At 37.2% G+C, this 23,155-nt stretch overlaps 1 protein-coding gene across 4 annotated transcripts in view; it reads right to left on the bottom strand.

Annotated features, from left to right (window-relative positions):
- The window catches only part of LEKR1 (leucine, glutamate and lysine rich 1), a 169,940-nt gene that overhangs the window by 40,562 nt on the left and 106,223 nt on the right, over positions 1-23,155 (bottom strand). For all 4 annotated transcript variants that reach the window (XM_026497347.4, XM_057315998.1, XM_057315997.1 and 1 more), the window contains 3 exons: positions 20,314-20,395; positions 11,902-11,979; positions 11,345-11,548 (listed from right to left, as the gene is read on the bottom strand). In XM_026497347.4, the coding sequence (XP_026353132.2) occupies positions 11,345-11,548; positions 11,902-11,979; positions 20,314-20,395 (364 nt within the window). The remainder of the gene's footprint in view (positions 1-11,344; positions 11,549-11,901; positions 11,980-20,313; positions 20,396-23,155) is intronic.

Below are 23,155 nucleotides of genomic sequence, written 5' to 3' on the forward strand. Positions count from 1 at the left end.
ACTTAGGTTTTTTTTTCAAAGTTGTCCTGCTTATTCTAGGTCCTTTGCATTTCCATGTGAATTTTAGAATTAACTTGTTAATTTCTACGAAAAGTTATGTTGGAGTTTTGTGATTGCACTGAATCTTTTTAAGACATAGAAAGAGAGAGAGGGAGAGAGTGTGTGTGTGAGTGGGGGGAGGGGCAGAGGGAGAGGGAGAACTGAGCATGTCACTGAGCACGGAGCCGGACATGGGGCTCCATCTCATGACCCTGACATCATGACCTGAGACAAAATCAAGAGTCTGACCCTTAACTGACGGAGTCACCTAAGTGCCCCGATCCACTTATCATTATGAAATGAATTTCTTTATTTCTGGTAATATTCTAAAATCTACTTCATATGATATCAATAGTATTTCAGCTTTCTTTTGATTAGCATCAACTAGGTGTATTTTTTCATTGTTTTACTTTAAAATTATTTGTGTCATTGCATTTAAAATAAATTTCCTATAGGCAGTTTATAGCTGAATCTTATTTTTTTAATACAATCTGATAATCTTTGCTTTTTAATTGGAATGTTTAGACAATTTACATTTAATTCAATTGTTGATATGGTTAGCCTTAAATCTATCATCTTGCTATTTGTTTCCTATTTGTCTCATCTGTTGTGTCCTTTTCCTTCTTTTTTCTGCCTTCTTTTGGATTTTGCTTGTCTTATGATTCAATTTTATCCACTTTCTTGGCTGTTTAGTTATAAATCTTTTGTTGTATTTTAGTGGTTGCTATAGGATTAATAAGGGCCATCTTAACTCACCACAGTTGTAGTAGACTGAGTAATTGCTTTCAAAGATATCCATGTCCTAATCTACATTGTCTGTATGTTACTTTATATGGAAAAAAGGACTTTTCAGATGTGATTAAGTTAAGAGCCTTGAGTTGGGGAGATTATCTTGGACTATTTGGTTGTGCCCTAAATGTAATTACCAAGGCCTTTATAAGAGAGAGGCAAGAGAGAGGGGGAAGCTGATGATGTGACAAAGGAAGCAGAGATTGGATTCATGCAGCTAGGATGCAAAGAATGCCCACAGCCTCTTAAAGCTGGAAGAAGCAAGGAATGGGCTTTCCCCTGGAACTTCCAGAAAGAACCAGCCTTAGTGACACCTTGATTTTAGTCCCTTAACACTCATTTGGACTTCTGACCTAAAAAACTCTAAGATAATAAATTTGTGATGTTTTAAGTCACTAAATTTGTAGCAATTTGTTACAGCAGCAATAGAAAACTAATGCCATAATCTACCTTCAAGTGACATCATACAAGTTTAGGTATGATATTAGAATCTTATAATAGTAAACTTAATCACATAAGGAAAAGCAGTCAATGGAAACTGAGGTAGCACCTGACCTGGTTCTTAAAATGCCAGTACACGGAATGAATGTGGCCGGCCATGCACTTGTTAGAAGTAGCAGACACCACAGTCTTGGCAATTTGGTCCATTTTATTTCTTAAGCCTGATTTTCTATTTGAAAAGAGGTATTACTGATGAGAAAATTCCAACAAGCATTTCCAGATGGGTGTCTGTCAGTACACTAGAAGTTACCTTTATTTTTAAATGGGTGGTGCTGAGTATTTGAGATGCTCAAATTTCAGTCTTTCTGGAGACGAATATAATTTAGATACAACCAAAAGTGGAATCCATTCCATATACATTCTTCTGATGGACCGAGTACAAAACACCACTGCTGTTATTTGTTTCCTTTTAGAACAAAAACTGAAAGTCTAGTAGCTTATAGATGCTAAAATATAGTAGGCTAAGGTTTAAACACTGTTAATGAAATGATAATGATTCACTGAATTTTCAGAGTTATGAAATTCCCTATGACATTTCCACAAAGTATCAGGTGTTTTGAATGAACTCTTTTAAAAGTCATGGACTTAAAGTCTGCAGTGGTAAATTTGCTTGATATTTATGGCTATAGAAATGAGAAGGACTTTCAGATCTCTGATTCCTGCTAAGCCTCTGATCCAGACTCTAAGACTCTTGCATGATTCTTTAGTGGGACAAGGCAGAAAGAATAACTATATGTGATTGTACAAATACTTACTGCCCTTGATTGCATGAAATGGGCATTGAGTAATGTAAACAAGGATGATTATATGTATGAAGAAGATAATCCTGATTCCGAAAACAAAAATCACACTTACATACTACGCCCATGGAAGAGCTTCCACATTATTCAGGAATACAAAACCATTTTAAGACACTGATGATGAAAAAAAAATTTGTGTTGAAAGAAACTAAAAGGGATCAATTTTGACTCTTGTGAGCCTTTTTGCTAGAAATCTAGAGGAATGATAAGAAATAAAACATTGTTAGATGCATATTCCATATTTTTCCATGTTATAAAAAGCTGAAAATTTGTAGCCATTTTTGAATATCATACAGACATCTAATTTCCTCTTCAGAACCAGTTCAAGAGATAAAGATGCGTTAGAGTTACAGGAAATAACACAGATTTAGGTCCTAAATTTGGATTTTACTAAGAATCTAATAAAGAAGATTATCACTAGAATCCAGGAGTTTGGACTGTATTCCCACCTCTGATTTGTGACAAGTCAGAAGCTCTCTAGACCTGAGAGAAACACTGGGAGCTTTCGATTTTTAAATCATGCAATCAGTGGTTTCATTGGGATTAAATTAATTCTCATCCATACATCCATCTATCCAGCAAATATTTATTGAGTGTCCATTATGTGTCAGGCATTGTTTTAGTCTCAGGGGATATAGTGGCTCTTTCTTGCCATTTTTTGGTAATACACTAATGCAATTGCCTAAGCTTTAGAAGAAACAAGATCCTGAAGTAGTAAATGACCATCTAAAGTGACACGATTCAGGAGCAATGCTGGCTCAAGCTCCTCACAGCCTCGAGCTTTCTGCAGTGTTATGCTGCCTTTGCTTTTTATATTTGAGAGGGAGGTGTGGCTAGCTGCAGCACTCTACTCTGCAATTTCATGAAATATTGTTTAAAAATAACATTTCTGGAGTTGGCACAATAGGCAAATTAGGATCTCTCGCAATTAAGAGTATTTATTTTTAAAATTTTAACTTTTACATTCTTAGACCCAAAAGAAAATGAGAATCTCATTTCTTACATACGTGCAGAAATCTAGATTCCCTTAATTGTAGTTAAAAACGTAACTGCAAACAAATGTCAAACCATAATGCCAAACGACAGCTTTAAATTCTATTTCACAAGTTGTTCTTTTAGAGATGTCTTCACATTGTCAATCAAAGAGGAAATTTGGATTTTGCCACAACTCTTGCCTTAGTTAAAAGCAGTTAACTCTGTGGTATCCTAAGAAGTTTGGCAAGCCTCTTGTTTTGAGAGCTGTTGATAGATAGGAAATCAGAGAAAGAGATGAGTCTTGGGGGGGGGGGAAAGATAAGGTTTGTTATTTTAGAATGATGTTACTTAAAACATTTTGTTTCATGATGCTTTCAACTAATAGGATAGCATTCCAACTGAATCACTCCACAGACCAATCTTTACAACTTGAAGAGTAAAGCAGATAATATTGCATTCAATACACATTTAATAAATAGATACATCACCAGTGCAGGGTATAAACATTAATAAGATATGATGCTTTAAACATACATTTTCCGAGCACTTAAACCTACCAGGCACAATACTGGATGCTTTAGTCTTCATAAGAAGATAGCTATTACTACTGTCCCCATTTTACAGATGAGGAAAATGAGCCTTAAAGTGGCTAAGTTGTCCAAATTTAATACTGGTCAAGTTGAGATTTAACCTATTTGCCTAACTCTAAAGTCCATTTTTTTAAATACTTAAGCCACAGTACCTTTATTGTAACAGAGGTAACAGACCCTTTATACACTACTTCTGAATCCTTTTTTATAGTCTACACTTCTCATTTTTTTAACCTTCATGAAAATATGACAAGCCTCATTAAAGGAACTAAACACTAAGCTTCTCTTCTTCTAGACTGTCTTGTGAAATGTTATTTCATTCTATTTTCATTCTCAAGATACAGCTCCACTTCTGATTTTGCCAAGATACTAGGGAACAGAAGACAAAAGTCACCATCTTATATTTATTGAGTGAATGGAGGAATCCTGAAAGAGTAGAGAGGTGGGGTAAGAAAGTGAGGGGGCAGGAAGAGGAGATACATGGGGCGCCTGGGTGGCACAGTGATTGAGCATCTGCCTTCGGCTCAGGGCGTGATCCCGGCGTTGTGGGATCGAGCCCCACATCAGGCTCTTCCGCTATGAGCCTGCTTCTTCCTCTCCCACTCCCCCTGCTTGTGTTCCCTCTCTCGCTGGCTGTCTCTCTCTCTGTCAAATAAATAAATAAAATCTTAAAAAAAAAAAAAAAAGGAAAAGGAGATACAAAGGGGAGCACTCTGGATTCTCCTGCTTTCCTCAGGGCTGGGAGTCCCCTGAAGGCTCAGTGTTATAACATGGTTGAGAAAGAAGTCACACAGAGAGGAGCTGGCAGAACAGCCCTTCAAGACAGATGCTGAGGCAACTATGTGAACTACAGTGGAGGGAATGTAACGGAGGGAACGTGTAATGAGGTTAGACCCAGCAGAGCTTGATTTCTGTCTTTGCCAGTTACGTGACCCTGAGTGAGAGGTTTAGCCTTGCTTAACCTCTTTCGTTATGTAGAAAATGTGGAAAATGACCTGCTTCACAGGTGAAGGCCCCAGCTCTGCTAACCAGTGCCTTTGGGCAAATTTGGACATGAATTCCCCTCTGGGTTGGTAAATTAGAAATGATATTCCCTCGGGGTGGGGTCAGACCTAGAGACAGAAGGGTTGGTAAGAGGAGAAGGGAATGGCATACTTATGCAAGAAAACTGAGCTCCTTCCCCTGTGGCATGTGGCTAGGACAGCAGAGTCCGGATTGGTTTTCAGATCCCTTACTCCTGCCACTGAGTGCCACAGAAGGAAGCATCTCATTCAGGACATGATCACAGAAGACCTTGGAGGGCTCCCCACAACTGTGATAGCTATGGATTGTGTGTGAGGAAGTTTGAGAGGGAGAAAGACAGAGGTGGGGTGGGGGCAAAGGGAGAGAAGGGAGAGAGCAAGAGGAAGCACGCTTGTTTAATTATGGGGTCATGTCACATAATAGAAAAGCAGGAAACTCCCTGAACCTCCTAAAAAAATTTGCCAGATTTTGTATATATTCTTCTGGGGTGAGGGTTTGTAGCTTTCAATTAAAAACAAACAAACAAACAAACAAAAACCAGAAACAAAGGGAAAGAAGAGGACCTGAGAATTGAAAAGAAGTTAAAGTTACATGTGTGGGGGAGGGTGAATAAAACCCTTCCTTAGAGCCTAAGATATCCTTCTGGAGGGACAGGGAGCACTTCCAGGGGCAGCTGGGTGGCTCGGTCGGTTAGCCCTGCATCCCTGCATCGGGCTCCTTGCTCAGCAGGGAGACTGCTTCTCCCTCCCTCTGCCTCTTCCCGGCTTGTGCGCCTTCTCGTGCTCTCTTTTTCTCTCTCTCTCAAGTAAATCAATCAATCAATCAATCTTAAAAAAATAAGTTAGACAAAGAGATACAGACGTATATTATTTATTTCACAGAAGAAATTATACGTAAGCAACTTGCACGTAACTTCGGTTACAACTAAACTTTTCCTCCAACAATGCTCTTCACTAATCCCATCCTGTTATTGGCAAGTCAGGCGAATAAGTATTTTCCTATATTTCTTCTCGGAATTTACCAAAATGGTGCTAATACAGCTCTTGGGAACGCATAGTGTATGAGAGCTGTTACAGACAGCTGCGTGTTTCGGCACTATGGTCGTAGCCCACATGTCAGTGCATAAATTTCTCTAAGTGCTATATGTGGGCAGTCTCCAAGCTTAAACACATATGTCCTTATAAAACGTTATTTGGAAGTTGGTTATAGGGAATTCCAAACACATTTTACCACAGAAATAATTTTCTATAAAAATGGAATTAGGCCTGCAGGCCAGCCCACAGAACCCTATTTAATCCACTATAGGCCTGAAGCGCTGTCCCAAATTCACAGTTCTGGGCAGAGTTCTGGCACTGACTGACTAGACCTTATAGCCCAGAAGCAGGAGCGCAGAAAGCTCTTAGTATAGAATTGAGAAAACAGCTGCACTTTTCTCTGGCGCTGTCCACTGCCTTACTGCATCTTTCCTCATCCACAGAGGAGACCTCTCTCTCCAGCCTCAGTGTGTCTGTGACCAAGCTGGCCAGACCTCTACCCCCAGCCTCTGTGATCTCGAAAGGCCTACTTTTCCTCCTTCTACTGGAGCCTCTTCTCCTAATAGAGCTTCCTGAGTGTGGGGGAGAGAGCAATGTAGGATTAAATAGATTTGTCCTAATACTTCAACTATCTCCTAGTCACCAACGCCTTTCCTGCCCCAAATTCAGTTCTACCAGTTTTTTTCCCTAGTTTTGGCTTTTTACATCTTCCTTTTCTCCTCTTCTGAAGTCACATAGCATTTAAATTGCACCTTTCTCATAATGGTCCCAGTGGAGCTTGGGCAGGGGTTCTGTATCAGGAGAGGTGAGGGAAGGGTGGCGTGCACATGAGATTGCCTGAGCTTACGGAAGCACACGCTGTCACTGGGAGCAACTTGGGCTTTGGCCTTTGGAGAGCACATCTGGCAGCCTGGTTGATTGCAAGTCCTTCCATGACAGTGTTTGGGACACTGCTGGGTGGAAGATTTCCAGGCAGCACCCAGTGCTACGGAACAAGAATCTCTGTCAGTGCTATCAGTATCTCTATTTTAAAAGGTTTTTTTTTGTTTACAATTTTATTTATTTATTTGAGAGAGAGCATGAGAGAGAGAGAGAGAGAGAGAGAGAGAGAGAGAGACAGCATGGGGAGGGGGAGAGGGAGAGGAGAAGCAGACTCCCAGCTGAGAAGGGAGCCTGATGCAGGGCTCGATCCCAGGACCCTGGGATCACGACCTGAGCCGAAGACAGACACTCAACAAAACGAGCTACCCAGGTGCCCCTAGGCTTTAAAAATTTTAGGTGAGAGTAGCAAGATTTACAAAGGGAAGAGTGCTAACAGGGGGCTTAAATTTTAAAAGTTTTTGCTGAGCCTCACTTCTTCTTTGGAGGGACTTTTCACATCTCCAACTGCTTAGGGACACCTCTGTTTAGAGGTCCCAATGGCACTTCAAAGTAAAGCTTTACAGAGAAACTTGCTCAGTTGAGACAGTTTACTACTAAAGAGAAGAAAGAGGAGAGAGGAAAGCCAAGACCATGCACTAACCTTAAGGAATGTCTGCTGTCAGGAGGGGATAGGAAAGAACCAGAGACAGAAAGGGGGCAGGTTAACAGGTAGCCCCAGCAGTCAAAGGAAGACTTATATTATTTACATATATAATACCTAATTCATATTTATAATATCTTGAAGTTGTTCATTGATTTTGCCTTTGCCTAGATGGGGGACGTTTTAATATCACAGAACTATTCATTTTCTTAGTATTTTTAAATTTTTCTTTAAAGTTAGAATTATAGTCTTTAGTTTCAAATGAGATTTTCATATATCTTTGATAAACATAAAAATATAGTGTCTAATGTCTCTTGGTAGTTTTTTTTTTTTATCCTGTTCCATTTTTGGCATACCAGATTGCTTAAAGAGAAAGAAGAATCTTTGATCGGCTTATAAACAAGTTTCAAGGTGGGTTTGGACAGAAGTTTCAAAAGCTTTCAAAAGGTCATTATTCTTCAAGATATCCTTTTAACTTGGCTTTCTTTTTTATTTTTTTAAGATTTATTTATTTATTTATTTATTTGAGAGAGAGAGAGAGAGAGAGACAGAATGAGAGTGCATGGGGAGAGGGGCAGAGGGGGAGGGAAAGAAGACTCCCCACTGAGCATGGAGCCTGATGCAATGCGGGGCTCCATCCCATGACCCTGAGATCAAGACCCTGAGCCAAAATCAAGAGTCAAATGCTTAAATGACTGAGCCATCCAGGTGTCCCTAACTTGGCTTTTATATATCCCTTTTGGCTCAAAATGGAGTAAACTCTGGCTATTTCGCCACTATCCACTTGGTACAGACATTTAAATATCCCAGCACAAGCTGGCAGGGGGAGGGAGCCGAAGATTTTCATTTTTCTCGTGTCTGTTAGGCTTAACCATACATAAAGTCCTTTCATTAATATCAAAACAGTAAATGACCTGAGTTGTTCCTGCTGCCCACTGCCATACCTTCTCCACTGAGCATCAGAATGATCTTTCCACAGCGTCACTCCTCTTTAATGGTTTCTTTTCATTGCACTGTATATAATACCCAACTCCCAAAGGCCTGGGACATGCTGCATGGTTTGGTCCTCACCTTCCTCACGCATGCTTGCTAGGCCTCTAGTCATACTGCCATTTCTGAGAACTCACCAAGCTTGCTTTTTGCTTGTAAAGCTCTTCTTGGCTTTTGGCCCGGTTACTTTTACTCATCTTCCTTTATGTATCACTTTGAAAGTCATTTTTTATGACTGCTCTTACCAAATCAAGGCCCCCTTTCTATCAGTCTCTGCTACAATACCCTTCTACTTATTTTATATCCATTATCACAATCTATAATTATTCTAGTTAGCTCTTCACTTTTATTTATCTTTTTAAACTATGTGTCTCATTAGAATGTAAGATTCTTGAGGACAGGGATGTTTCCGATTCACTATTACAGCCCCAGGGTACAGAGCAGCTGGCATATAGTAAATGCTGCTCAAATAATTGCCAACCGACTGAATTACCCAAAGCAAGTCATTCATTCACTCAACAAATATTTATTGAGTGGATATGTGCTAGACTTTAAGGATACTATAGAGGACACGGCAGACAAAATTTGAAGGTGGCCTAGGACAAAAAGGACAATGGGTTGTCTAGGAGTACTCCTATCATAGTATGATAACTTACTGGTCCATAAGCACATTTTAATTTGTTATGTAGCAAACAGTAAACTTAGTGTCACCACCAAATGACTAAGTAATACCATGCCTGCTTTTGGATAGATTAAACTGTAAAGAGCAAAGGAAACAGGGGAAGGATATGAAAGAAAAAAGGAGGGAAGTAGAAGGTGGTAGTTCAGTGACGTCTCTATTCTCTGAAAACTTAAATCATCCTTCTCATTCAGCACTTACGACAGAAGGTAAGATTAGAACCATACTAAATGTCTTTAAAATGTGGCAAAACACATACACCCAGGCGAGTGTGTATTTCAAAGCAATCCTCCGAAAGTTCTGTATTTATTTTAATGATGCCATCAATCCTCAAAACACTCATAAGACTGCCTTCTTCAAATTGCAGCAAGAAATAATTTACTAAGCACAGAAAAAAAAATACAATTTATTTTTGATCCCACACGGTATTTCTCAGATTGACTTCCTACCATATTCACTGGACGTGGCTTTCACTGAACCTACTGAGATTGATTTTAAAATCAAATTCATTCCTAAGGGGCAAAGATTCATCATACAGAGAATATTGTAAAACATATGCACTTAAGTCAATCCTCAGAAAAGAGTTCCAGAAATGTCTGAGCAAAGACAGGATCTTTTCAATGACCACTGTAAAGAAGATGGCATTCATGGATAAGCAATTAAGTCTAATTAATCTGACATTATTAGAAGTGGGATATTCTAGATAATACAGGAATATAAGAAAATTACTCAGATAACCAAAGTTATAAGCAGAAGATTTGGAAAAAAAAAGTTATTTATTTCATGGTGTCCTAGGACATATGATTCTGTACTTTTTATGTAGAGTATAAAACTGATTTTTATTTTTCTCACTCAGGGTCATCATCATGGCCACTAATTATTTACCCATGGTATAAATAAAGGAACACTCAAAGTTATTGATGTGTGTAGGGCTGTTTCTATTGCATATTGGGTCAAACTGCAATGCTTTTCATGTTTTTGTTTGGATTTACATATTTTTTTCTTCTTATGCATGACCAATCTTTCAGCTGCCATTCCTTCTTGTTATTAGTAACCCTGGTTCTTGCAAATTTCCTGCTTATGAAATTGCTGCTTCTAATATGCTATGGGCTGAGTGACTACGTAGTTGTGAAATGGCAGAGGTGGTGGGGTGGAATGAACATTCATGTAACTCTAAGGTATACCATCTTTGCAAGAGTCAGGTTACTGGTATGACTGAGTCAGGAAGAAATGGTGGTTAGCAATCAGCACTGCAGTTGTTCATCTTATCCCAGGATGGACCAGAGATAAGACTTGTCCCCTGTGAACTGAACAGAACTCCTTCTAGCCCGGAGTAGAGACAGATATAACCCAGGGCAAAGAGTTGATGAGAAAGTTCTAAGACAATTATCTTAATTCTAAGCTGCTTTCTACCCACTCCCAGACTTTTCCTCTGGGAACAAATAGCTGCTCTTGTAAAGAACTAAAAAAAGTTTATAAATCTTCTAAGTTAGAAACTGGTCTAATACTCATAAAATGAAACTAACAAAATTAAAAAATAAACTAAAAAATTATAGGAAGAATGAAAAACAAATAGCCAATTTTGTGTTCTGTTCACAGAGAATAATATAAGACAAAAATTCATGCTTTTATGGAACTTGTGTTCTTCTGGAATATAATAGTTATATCAATAAATGGGATAATATCTCCCATTAAAGATTCCCAGATTTGATAAAAACTAATCAAATAAAAGCCCAAAATGTGCATTATATATCAGACATGCATTTAAAACTAAAGTACTTGAAAAGAATGAGTAAAGACATACCAGGCAAATGAAAACAAAAAGAAAGAAAGCAGGCTTGAGATATTAAGTATAAATAGGTTAATTTAAAGACAAATTAACTGAGCAACAATATCTAGGAAGGCTAAATGAACATGCTTTTTAGTTTCCCTTTACTACCTAAATGCCAGAGGTATCTTTGTGGAAAGCCCTCAATAAGAGGTGTTGATAAATAACAGAGAAGAAAATAAGAACTAATAAAAGGAAAAAGTGGTACAAAAAGATGTCTTTCTGTTGGAAAATGACAGAATCCACCACTTATTGGCGCAGGTGAAATTCAGTAGTATAAGATCACACATGCTCTTTTTGATACTTTTCAATAAAAATCTAACACCAAATGTAATGTGGATTCCATCTCTACTTTCACTAACTATGTGACTTTAAGCATGTCATTTAACCAATTTGGGTTTCCGTTTAATTATTGTCAAATGAGGTGATAGGATGTGATGACCTTTCTTGTGAAATATGGCTTTAATGCCATGATTTCACTGTCATTAATATACATAAGACCTTGATATTTCAAATATATATGGAATACTGACTTAAACAAAATATTTTTGGAAGAAATTATTGTGGACTGCACCTTTCATTTTTCAGTGTTACAACCTCTTCCTTTGTCTGATTCAGAAGAGTTTTGGTTATCTGTAGTTCATTTTCTGCAAGATTAATTCTTCTCCTTTTGTCTTCTTCTAGCTTTTCTTTTGCAGTCAGTTCTTCCTGTAAAGTTTTATATATTTGTTGACAAGCCATTAAAGAATCCTCTTTCTCTTTAAGCAATCTGGTATGCCTAAAATGGAACAGGATTTAAAAAAAACACACACCAATACAAATTAGACACTGTATTTTTATGTTTATCAAAGATACATGAAAATCTCATTTGAAACTAAAGACTATAATTTTAACTTTAAAGAAAAACTTTAAAAATACTAAGAAAATGGATAGTTTTGTGATATTAAAACTTCCCCCACCTAGGCAGAGGCAAAATCAATGAACTTCAAGATATTATAAATGTGAATTAGGTATTATATATTTAAATAATACAATAAGAAAAGCTAAGTACATTTCAAATAAAATGTTACTTAAAGTATGGTTTCAAATTCAATGACTAAAAATATTAATTTAGAAATTTGCAGTGTATACCGTGACTCAGAAATAATGGATTCAAACTTCAGTTTTCTAAGTTCTCTTTGACAGTCATCAGCTTCATTAGATTTATTCCTAAAATAATATAAAAGAAATTCAAATATTTTATTTCAACATAGTTCAAGTATATATGTTTTCCTTTTTTAAAAATATGTTTTTCCTGTATTACTTATCTTTATATTCTATTTGTGATTATACATGCATACCTCCTTGAAATTAAAAAATGCAAAGTTGAGGGGTTTTTCTCTGCCAAAAAATAATCTAATCTGTTAGTCCAACAATGTGCTTTTCTGTATCATTATTTTATTCATCCTTAGGAGAAATTTCTTAGCATCTTTATATTATCATTTCTTTAAAGAAATAAACTTTCAAGTCACTTCTATAATGGCTAAGTAGGCTCCCATCAGACTGATCTGCATATAAGTAAAAAGTCTAAACATTGGAGAACATTAAAAAAAGAAAAACTCTGTTAGAAGGCATTGGAAAGTGAACAAAAACAAGCAGATTCTGGAGGTAAGTTGACACTTGGAATGAGGTGACAGCATGGGGTCAGCTTTTTTGTTTGTTTGTTTTGTTTTTTGGTTTTTTATGATTTCAAACCTGAGGCTCCAGTCTGCCCCATGCAGGGGAACTAATGTTTCAGATAGAAAACAGTCTGGCCTAAAGAACTAGAGCACAGTGTTTGGGTCAACCATAGTTCTAAAAAGTGATAACTGACTCAAAATAGGAGAATCAAAGAGTGGGAATCCCAATACTGCATATAGACCCTACACACACATCTGGCTGAGCCCTGAACTATACATCCACAGGGCAGACTCCAAGGAGGCTAAAGATAAAAGAATTAAACAGAGATTTGAACTGTTGCCCTAGAGAGAGTTTACTGTCTGAGGCCAACCAAATTAACTATGTGCTTAAACAGCACCACCCTCACACCCACCAACAATAGTATTTGGAGAAATATAACAGAATCCGAATTTCCATAACATTTACAATGCCCAGAATATAATAAAAATTACCCAACAGAAGAAAGAACAGAAAAGCATGACCTAGTCTCAAGAGAAATGACAGTTAATAGGGACTGCCTCTGAGATGACCCAGATACTGAAATTTGCAGACAAGGATTTTTCAAAGAGCAGTTATAATTCTGCTTAAAGACATAACAACAACAAAAAAAATCCACTCTAATTAGTGAAAAGATGACAAATCTCAGCAGAAAAATAAACCATTAAAATGAACAAATGGAAATTTCAAAACTGAAATAAACATATGTCTTGATTTTATATATAATTGGGTTTTGTAACAAAACTCAAAAAGTTAATATATTAAGAAAGAGTAATATTCCAGTTTAAGATTGTATAGACTGCTTATTCGTAAGTCATTATCTGAAAGTATCTTCAAATAGCTTATAAACTGTACAATGAACTATATGTTAGATTGTCAATGAGTTTGCCCTACTTGCAGCATGACTTTAATTTCCGATAAGTAATAATTTATTTGCATCATGAACATGAACAACAGTCATTTATTTTTAAAACCATTTTTATTGTAAAATACAATAAAATTGTAAGCTATAGAAAAATTGCTTAAAACAATTATATAATGAATTACTATAAGGAGAAAACTCTTGTAACTACCATCCAGGTAAAAACATAAAACCTGACCAGCTACCCTAGAAGCTTCATGTCCCCCCGCCCCAGTCACAGCCAACTCCCTCCTCCCTAAAATAACCATTTTCATGAATTTTATGATAATTACTTTAATTTTCTTTAGTGTTTTATTACCCAAGTTTTACCTTTGAACACTGTATTTTAGCTTAACTTTTTCTTTTGCAAAATATGTCTTTATAAAACATGTTACTTTCTTTTATTATCTGCTTTTTGTAAAATAGAATAAGGTATCATGTTGACATACAATGAAGTACATGTATACTTTGATATGTCTGACATATATATAAACCCATGAAACCATCAGCAGAATCAAGCAGCACAAGAGCGTACTTAGAGCCTAGATCTTGGTCTCTAATGCCATTCCTATTCAAAGGAACCAAGAGTACTCAGAGAAATAGCTGATTTGAAGGCTAGGGCAGAGTAAGTGTATCTGAGATATCTCGTTATGTCAGAAGGTGAGGAAGTGCTTATAAAAGATGAGGAAACCAAGTTCCAATATCATGGGAGGCAACTTGAAGAGGCTCCTACTGGCTAAGCCTAGATAATTTATATATCAAAACAATTCAGTACAGTAATCAATTATAAACCATTGAAAAAATAAGAGTTCATCAGTCCATACCAATAATAAATAAATAAATGAGAAGAAGTGAGGTTCTTGCTTAAAGTAGGATGCTGAGGGCTAATAAATGGGGAGGGAGGGCTGGAGTCAGAAAAATCATCATTTAGCAACCACTGCGGTACAGTTTAGATAAGGCAAAAATCATTAATGGATGCTATAACGAGGGATAAATTTTGATAAGGAGAGCATTTAAAGTGTATTTAAAGTGTCTCTTATAGACTGCTTACTAGTTGAAAAGGAACCAAAAAAACCCAGGAACGAGGGCGTGAAAAAAACTGAGCAATACCTTCACTAAGTGATCAAGATTAACATCCCCAAATGAAGGCAGGCAGATGGCCACACCCTGAGAAGGCCACATCCTCACTTATATGGTTTTCTGGCTAAGAGTACACGCCCTTAATTCAATCAACACTGGACCAATATAAAATGAAAATTTTTATTTAAAAAAGTTTGAGGGGTTCTGTATTCTTCAAAAAATGTCAATGTCATAAAAAAAGATAGACTGGAAATATCCAGAATTAGGAGGTAAAAAGACTTGCCCAACAGGCTAACTCTACCTGTTCCTGTACTAGAGGAGAAAATGCTATAAAGGCCAACTAACGAAATTAGAATACGGATGGTAGATTAAAATACTGTGTGTAAACTTACGACAGAGATTGCTGTGCTTATGTAAAGTATCACCATCCTGAGAAAAGGCTGGCTAAAGTATTTAAAGGTAAAGGGTCATGTTGCGGGTAACTTATCCTCAAATGAGTCAGGAAAGGAAAGTGTGTGTGGGGGGGGGGAGAGAAGGAGGGGGCCAGGGAAAGGATGAGGGAGAAAGCAAATGGGTTAAAATGTTAATCTGGGTAAAGGCTATTTGGGTGCTCTTTGTACTATCATTATGTTTACAACTTCTTGTAAGTTTTAAGTTATTTCTGAATAAAACAACAGAAAAAAGAATAAGGAAAAGATTGACAGACTATTAGAAAAGTGGGCAAATGTTATGCTCAGGTGAGTCACAAAAGAAAGAATTCAGAGTCAACTATGCAAGAGTACAGTGTTTCATCAATAAAACTAGTTTTTGGGTTTTTTTTTTTTAAGTTATTATACCCTATACACTATTAGTTAGGAAGTGGAGAAATGGGTATTTACAAGCACTGGTGAGATTATAAATCAGTATAGTCTTATTGGAAGGCAAGAGTCATTATGTATTAAAAATGTTAAAATTATTTGATTCTAGCAAAAATTATCCAAAGGAAATACTTGTGTGTGAGTAGAAAGATTAATCTGTATGAATTTCAAAGTACCTTACTTATAAAAGTGAAAAATTTAGAAATTCTAACAAACCAAAAGCTTAGTAAATAAGTTATGATTCATCTACAGATTGAAATACTATATAGCCATTTAATAGTTATCTATAAATGTATCATGTAATGACATGGAAGATGTCATTACATGATATATTTATCACTAAGTGAAAACATAAAAAAATATACATTACTTAGAAAAAGAAGACTTTAAGAAAAAGTTCTTAGAAAAAGGACTATAAGGATTTATCAAAATACAACTATGATGTTCTTTTTTGCATATTCCCGTATTTTCCGAGTTTTATATATTTGCTTTGAAATCAAACAAAAATGTTACTTTAAAAATTGCTTTGAGGGGCACCTGGATGGCTTAGTCGGTTAAGCATTGGACTCTTGATTTCAGCTGGGGTCATAACCTCAGGGTCGTGAGACTGAGCCCTGCATCAGGCTCCACACTCAGTGTGCCTAAGATTCTCTCTCCCTCTCCCTCTACCCCTCACCCCCAACCCGCTTGCATGCTTTCTCTCTCTCCCTAAAAAAAAAAAAAATAATAATAATAATAAATAATAAAAATAAAGAATAAAAATAGAAAATGCTTTGAGCACAAGGTCGTGTATAGAATTGTTGAATCAATGTAACTAATGTAACACTGTAAATTAATTAACTGGAATTAAAAACTTTTAAAAATGCTTTGAGGTACAGTATCTCCACCATGACATTCACTCTATGTTCAGACTCATATACAACTTTTCAAATCCAGAGGCGGGGACAGTAGAACTTCAAAACTTTGAGTGGTTATTTTGCTAACTATATGGACAATTGATCTAGAGAGCCTACCGTCCCAAGGACTCCAGTCACCATGGTCAACTCCCACCACCACGCCAGTTAAGCCACTCTTTCTATGGTTCACCCTTCATGACACGATTGGTATCTTCGCCTTCATTAGGATGGGGAGAGGAGGAACTGGAGGGAATAGAAAGAAAGCCTACAACTCTTTCAACATTTCCTTCCTTCCTTACTCTCAGCAAATGGTGTTAATCCTTTCTCTTCAACTGCTTGGAATAAGCCTTCAGAAAGGCCCCTGCTAACTAACATAAAGGAAATGAAGTGAAATAATTGGATATTTTTCTTGATTTGAAAGGCAAGTTTTGGGGCGCCTTGGTGGCTCAGTCGTTAAGTGTCTGCCTTGGGCTCTGGTCATGATCCCAGCGTCCTGGGATCCAGCCCCGCATCCGGCTCCCCACTCGGCAGGAAGCCTGCTTCTCCCTCTCCCACTCGCCCTGCTTATGTTCCCTCTCTCGCTGCCTCTCTGTCAAATAAATAAATAAAATATTAAAAAAAAAAAGGCAATTTTGGGGTGCCTGGGTGGCTCAGTTAGTTAAGCGTCTGCCTTCGGCTCAGGCCATGATCCCCGAGTCCTGGGATGGAGCCTCATGTCTGGCTCCCTGCTCAGCAGGGAGTCTGCTTCTCTCTCTGCCCCTTCCCCTGCTTGTGCTCTCCCTCCCTCTCTCTCTCTCAGATAAATAAAATCTTAAAAAAAAAAAAAAGGCAAGTTTCCGTACCATTCCACTGCTTCATCTGAAATAACCATCTTCAAACTGTCTCCTTGATACCTCCACCTTGCTGTCCAAAAGGCATTCCAAATCTAATACATCAAAAGCATAGTTGTTTTATTTCCCTCACCCCATATCTATCTCTTTTATGATTTTCTCACTTTAATCAATGACATCAACACAATAATGATAAGGTAGCCTTTATTTCCTTCTTACGGTTGAGAAAATGGGACTAGAGAGATGAGTACCACACCCAAGGTGACAGAACTACTAAACACTAGTGCTGGAAACAGTCTGGATCCAGAGTCGAGGCTCCTTGTCACCCTACTCCACTGCCTCTCAACTGTCTACCCTGATGGCTGAAAATCCCCAAATCCCATCTTTTATTCTTTCCTTTCCAATCCTCTTGCTCCCCAGTCACATCCACTCCACCAATAAATCCTGTCAGATTGAACTGACACATATTTCTCCCCATCTCCACACTACAGCCTTATACTCAACCAGTCACTGCTCACTTGCATGAACTCATGCCCTCCCACCTGGTCTCCCTGATGGCTCTTGTACTCCCATTCCAGTCCATTTTCCAGGTAGCTGCCATGCTGACCCTTTAAAACAAATCAGATCACTTCACTCTCTTGCCAAACATCCCTCTAATAGTTTCCCATTCCCCTCCACATAAATCCTCACTAGGCTCTGAACACACTGGGTTATTAATTTCTTGTTGCTGCTGTAACAAATTACCATTACCTTCGTGGTTTAAAACAACACAAACTTATTAGTTTACAGTTCTAAGGTAAGAAGTCCTAAAATCAAGATATCACAAGGGCTGTATTCCTTCTGGTGGTTCCAGGTGAAAATGTTTCCTTGCCTTTTCTAGCTTCTAGAGACCACTGGCATTTCTTGGCTTGTGCCCCCTTCTTCTATCTTCAAATCACAATATTCCAAACATTGCTTCCACCTTCACAACTACTTCTGTGACTCTGACCCTCTTGTTTTCCTCTTATATGTATCTCTGCAACTACATCAGGCCTGCCTGAATAATCCAGGATAATCTCCCTCTCTCAAAATCCTTAATCACATGTGTAAAGTTCCTTTTGTCACATAGAGTAATATACTCACAGATTCCAGGTTAGGATTAGGATATGAAAATCTTTGGGTAATGCTCTTCTGTCCACTACAACTGGCCTTCCTTGTGTCTTGAACTTGGTCATCAAGTTCAACTGGCCTTCCTCATGTCATAACTTTTCAAAGCATCATGAATGCTCTACCATGTTAGCAAGCATTACCGGCTACCTTCTAGCCATGCACTACAGCTTTCTTCCCGGCCATGAGAGCCGCATTATCATCTGCTTTCAGAATAAATCCTGCTTGGTCTAAACTAATTGTGGTAATCTTGTTCCCCTTTTGCCAGTGATACATTTAGGAGAGGGTATGTAAAGGATTCCAGCCAGAGATGTAAAGAGAGGGATGTCTGATGGCTTCTGGGACATTTTTTTCTTCATTTCTAAGGAGACACCAGAAAAACAGGCCCTTCCTGTCTCTGGGATGGTTCCGTTTGGATGTGGTACCATCTCTTAATCACAAGGGACTTGGTAGTTCTTTCATAACTCAGTTTTCTAAAAATGGATAGTCAGCCCATTTTCTAATTTTAAGAAGTTCTTATAAAGGGCAGGAAGCACCAGTTTTATAAATTGAAACAAAAGTATCAGTGTACCTGCAATTGTATAGTGATTTCCTCCATTAATGACATTTCTCCAATCTATTCTGACTCTTGTCATTTTTCAACATTTACATTATAAATAATGTTAAAAATATAATTAATAAAAAAATACCACAAAGCACGTTAATATTAAATGGGAATGTTCCTTGTATATATAGAAAATTCTGTGTCAATTTATCAAGTGAAAATCAATTCATGTCGCAACCAATGAGCTTTACTCCTTTTCCTCAGTATGCTTATTTCTGTGGTTAGCCTCTCTCCTAACTTGCCAAGACTCCACTCCATATGCTAAGTCTTGGTGGGTCCACAAATTCCCTTTTAGTTTAGTCAGGTACTAGCTCTACTCCTCTATTTCAGGAATGTGCCTTTGTCACTTATTGAGATATAAGAAGCCAAAGTCACACAACAGCCATGGCCTGATTAGGTTGCCCTCCACATGAGACGTCCATATGGCCAAAGCCCTCCCTAATGGTACTAGAGGGTGGGCAACAATGGTTTTTTCTAGGGTGGGGGGCAATCATCATCTTGCTTCTGTCTTTCATGCTTGTTCTCATCCAGAAAGTCACTTCCTGGGCCCAGTGAGTCATCCAAGAACCCCCTGTCCACTCATTCCTTCAACCTCAGCCATCATACACAGATGGCTGAATTATTGTATTTACTGTACTATAAACCACAGTCTTTTGTTTTACAAAGACAAATTATTTTGCTACAAATAATTCAAGTATACGTTAATTTGGTAGGGAATATCTGGGATTTGTTCTTCCTTGTGCTGTTAAGAATTTTATTAAGCACATTGTTCTTAGGAGTAGTCCATAGTCAACACAACATTTGGTTGCTAAGCATTCTAAATATTTATATTTCTTATGAGGTTCATTCTTCCAAAATATAGGAACTGAAAACCAGAGCTACCAGATAACATACCACAAAGTAAAAAAAAATATATATATATATTTTTTTTTTCAAAGATTACACAAATTCTATTTTAGTGTTATAATTATAGATGTATGATATTTATACCATAAGGTAATTTTTGAAACTTCTGAAGGAAATTCATTTCTAAAAGCAGTAGTGCTCTGGATATTTTACAAGGGCATTTTCTTATCATTTGTTTTCTAATACTTTCTTTCTCACTTATATAAAGTGTAAGTACTCCAACGTTTTGAAGATACTCAAAGATACTTCTTCAAAGATACTCTCTTTCTGAACTTAAAATTGATAATTTTAAGAAACAACTTTAAAGTTGTCTCTTCTGGATGGATAATAAAGAGACACATTAAGAGACAAACAATCAGAATATTTCACATTAAGTTACACTTGAACAACCAGAGAAAGCTTTAATACATGAATAGGTTCAGTTTCTTACTGAATGAAAGAAACATTTCATGTATTTAAAAATATTTAGAGGTCCTTTAATATACAATACAGGCCAGAAAAGTGCCTGAGAAAAGCAGACCACACTCACACAACTAAATCACTGCCAAAAGAATCACAGAGAACAGATGGTAGGGGTGGGGGAGAGCTTTCTAAAATCTTACAGGTTGTTCCATGTTTACCATCTTACATGAGCTTTTCTTTATAGTTGTCAATCTTGGTCACTGCCTTCTGAAGGTTTAGCCCAACTGCCTCTACTTGACACTGTAAATCTGAAATGACATAATGTGTTCATCTGATTAGTACATTCGAAATGTCCAGATAGTTTCAGAGTGTAAACCATATTCTTTTAGAATTGCCACTCAGTTCCTGCAGCATACTACAGCTGTTTACTCCACTTTACTCCTCTGCAGCTCATCTCTTCAGAAACCCCACAGAATTAATGGTTTTTGACGGATCCAATTTATTGGCCTCTTTCTGCCTCCAACATCTTGCTAATTTTCAAACAGCTAATAGGCTAAATTTTACTAATGTTTTTAAAGGAAATTTATGTAGCTGACACATATATGAATTTCTGATCATGTGGCTCACCTCTGAAACACTTGACTGCCTGAGCTCGCTCTTGTGACCTAGAACTGAGAAGTATCACTGAGGCCTCCTGGTAGAACTGAAATAGACAAACCAAGTACATGGCTCCCAGTAAAGAATTTGTTAACTCTGTGTACCATCTAATAGGCATTTTAATGACTTCCAAAGCCAAGAAAATACAAGCAGGAAATTGGCTTCCATAGTCTGGGAAATTCAAGCAGTGTTTGAGAAAGATTATTCAAGCAGCCATGTCTACTATGTGTGTGGATGCAGAACTGAAACTAAAGCAGAGAGAACAAATGGCTTGAATGAAGTGGGTCCTGCCATTTGCCTGTGTGTGGGGACTATGATCTGAACCCCCACTGTAATGACAGCTTTTGTTGGCACTTTTTTTGGAGAGAAAGGTAGAAAACAAACTTACACAGATGGACTAACTGGTTTCTATGGAGAAAATAATTTAACACACTGGAACTATAAAATTTCTATGTTACACTTGCCCAGATATGTTTTAATAACATACTTTTTAATAGTAAACTTTAAAATCTTTACGCATCCATACAAATACATAAAACATTTCTATATATATCGACAATCTGCCTTCTTAGCTTTGTTTTATGAAGAAGAGCCAGTTCCTTTAAATTAGAAAACAAAACAAGACAAAAATCAGAAAACAAATTCACTCTAAACGCATGTCTTAATTAGAATTTGCCAGACATTAATATAAATCTTCATGTTTATCCAGTACTTACACATACATTATTTAATTTTATCCCTCAAACTTCTAGATAGGTGCAAATAGCCCCATTTTTCAGATGAAGAAAAAAAAATGCAGATCCTCTCCAATTCTCTTGCCTGGTATCTTACAATATGCTTTTTATCTTTATTTATTTTTATGCTTTTTGAGAGAGGGGGAGGGAGAGAGAGAGAGAATCTTAAGCAGTCTCCCTGAATAATGCGGAGCCCAAAGTGGGACTCGATCTCACGACCCTGAGATCATGACCTGAGCAGAAATCAAGAGTTCCTTGCCACCCAGACACCCCTTTCCTAATATCTTACAAGGCATTAATGCATTAGCCAACAGTTAAACTGGCTGAAGATTTTTAACTCAGCTGAAGGGATCAATTTGAGAGAAAGGCCCCTCAAAGTAAAAGTCAATAAGGATTTAACTGACAGATAATATTTGTAGGGTACATTTTTCCCAGTTATCGAGTGGCATCATTATATGAGGGAAAAGATAACATACATATAATTCATTTTTGAGTACAACCTTCTGAAACAAAGCAATCTTTTACGAATGTTGCACAATGGATTTCTTTGTCATTGAGTTCATATGGACTTGCAGAGGGGTTCCATTCACACAGGCACAGCCAAAAGATTTCAACCCATCCTCTGAAGAATAAGGAAGGCAGGAGGTTAGTGTTTGTCAATGGTGCACTCTGTGGCACTATGCAAAATGCTTTCTCCTGTATCATTTCACTTATAGTCACAACTACTATGAAAAACAGATACATATTTTTACTAGTGAAGTCTCTAAGGATCTGAGTAATTAACTAACTTATCAAATGTGACATAGCTAGTTAGAAGTGCTCTCATGATTCAAACTCAGACAGGACTCATCCCAAAGTCCTGATCTTTCTAACTCTCCTACATGGGCTCTCAAAATATAAAAGCTACAAGGGGATATGATATTTGTCCATGATAGCATGGTTAATGTAGCTATAGATCTGTTTTACATATCTAAGAATCTTTAAAGAGGTATACTTAAGATGAATGAAAAGCATTTTACATAAAATATGTAGTAAATTAGCAGAACATCTAACTTCAAGAGATGGTTTAGATTTAATTTTTGAAAGTTTAAAAATTAATATATTATAATTAATGAAAGATATTAAGACAACTATGGTATCATTGTGACCAACTTTATGAGACTGACTTCAGAGAGAACAATTATGCCTTCTTATTAATGTCCCTTGGTGCTTTTGTCAAAACATAATCTTAAACTAGATGAAGCATGGGTCTAAACCCATGTAATAAATTTCATGTTATCACTTCTACATATAGCTATTGTTAAGAGGAAAGAACTGATTATCTTGAAAACAAATTCCAAATAATTGGTACTTGATATGTGAATTTTATGCAATTAATTCTCAATTACCTGATCATTACAACAGTAGATAGTAAAAATGGCAGCTAATTAAAACCCGATTTTTATAGCATTGGAAAGTTTTTTTTTTTTTTTTTTTTTTTTTTTGCGAGAGAGAGAGAGCACATGAGAGAGCACAAGAGAGCTTGGGGTGAGGGGCAGAGGGCGAGGGAAAGAGAATCTCAAGCAGACTCCACGCGTGGAGCCTGATGTGGGGCTCTATATCACAACCCTGAGATCATGACCTGAGCCGAAATCAGGAGTCGGAGGCTTCACCAACTGAGCCATCCAGGCACCCTGC

The sequence above is a fragment of the Ursus arctos genome, unplaced genomic scaffold (assembly GCF_023065955.2).
Source record: "Ursus arctos isolate Adak ecotype North America unplaced genomic scaffold, UrsArc2.0 scaffold_20, whole genome shotgun sequence".
Taxonomy (NCBI): Eukaryota; Metazoa; Chordata; class Mammalia; order Carnivora; family Ursidae; genus Ursus; species Ursus arctos.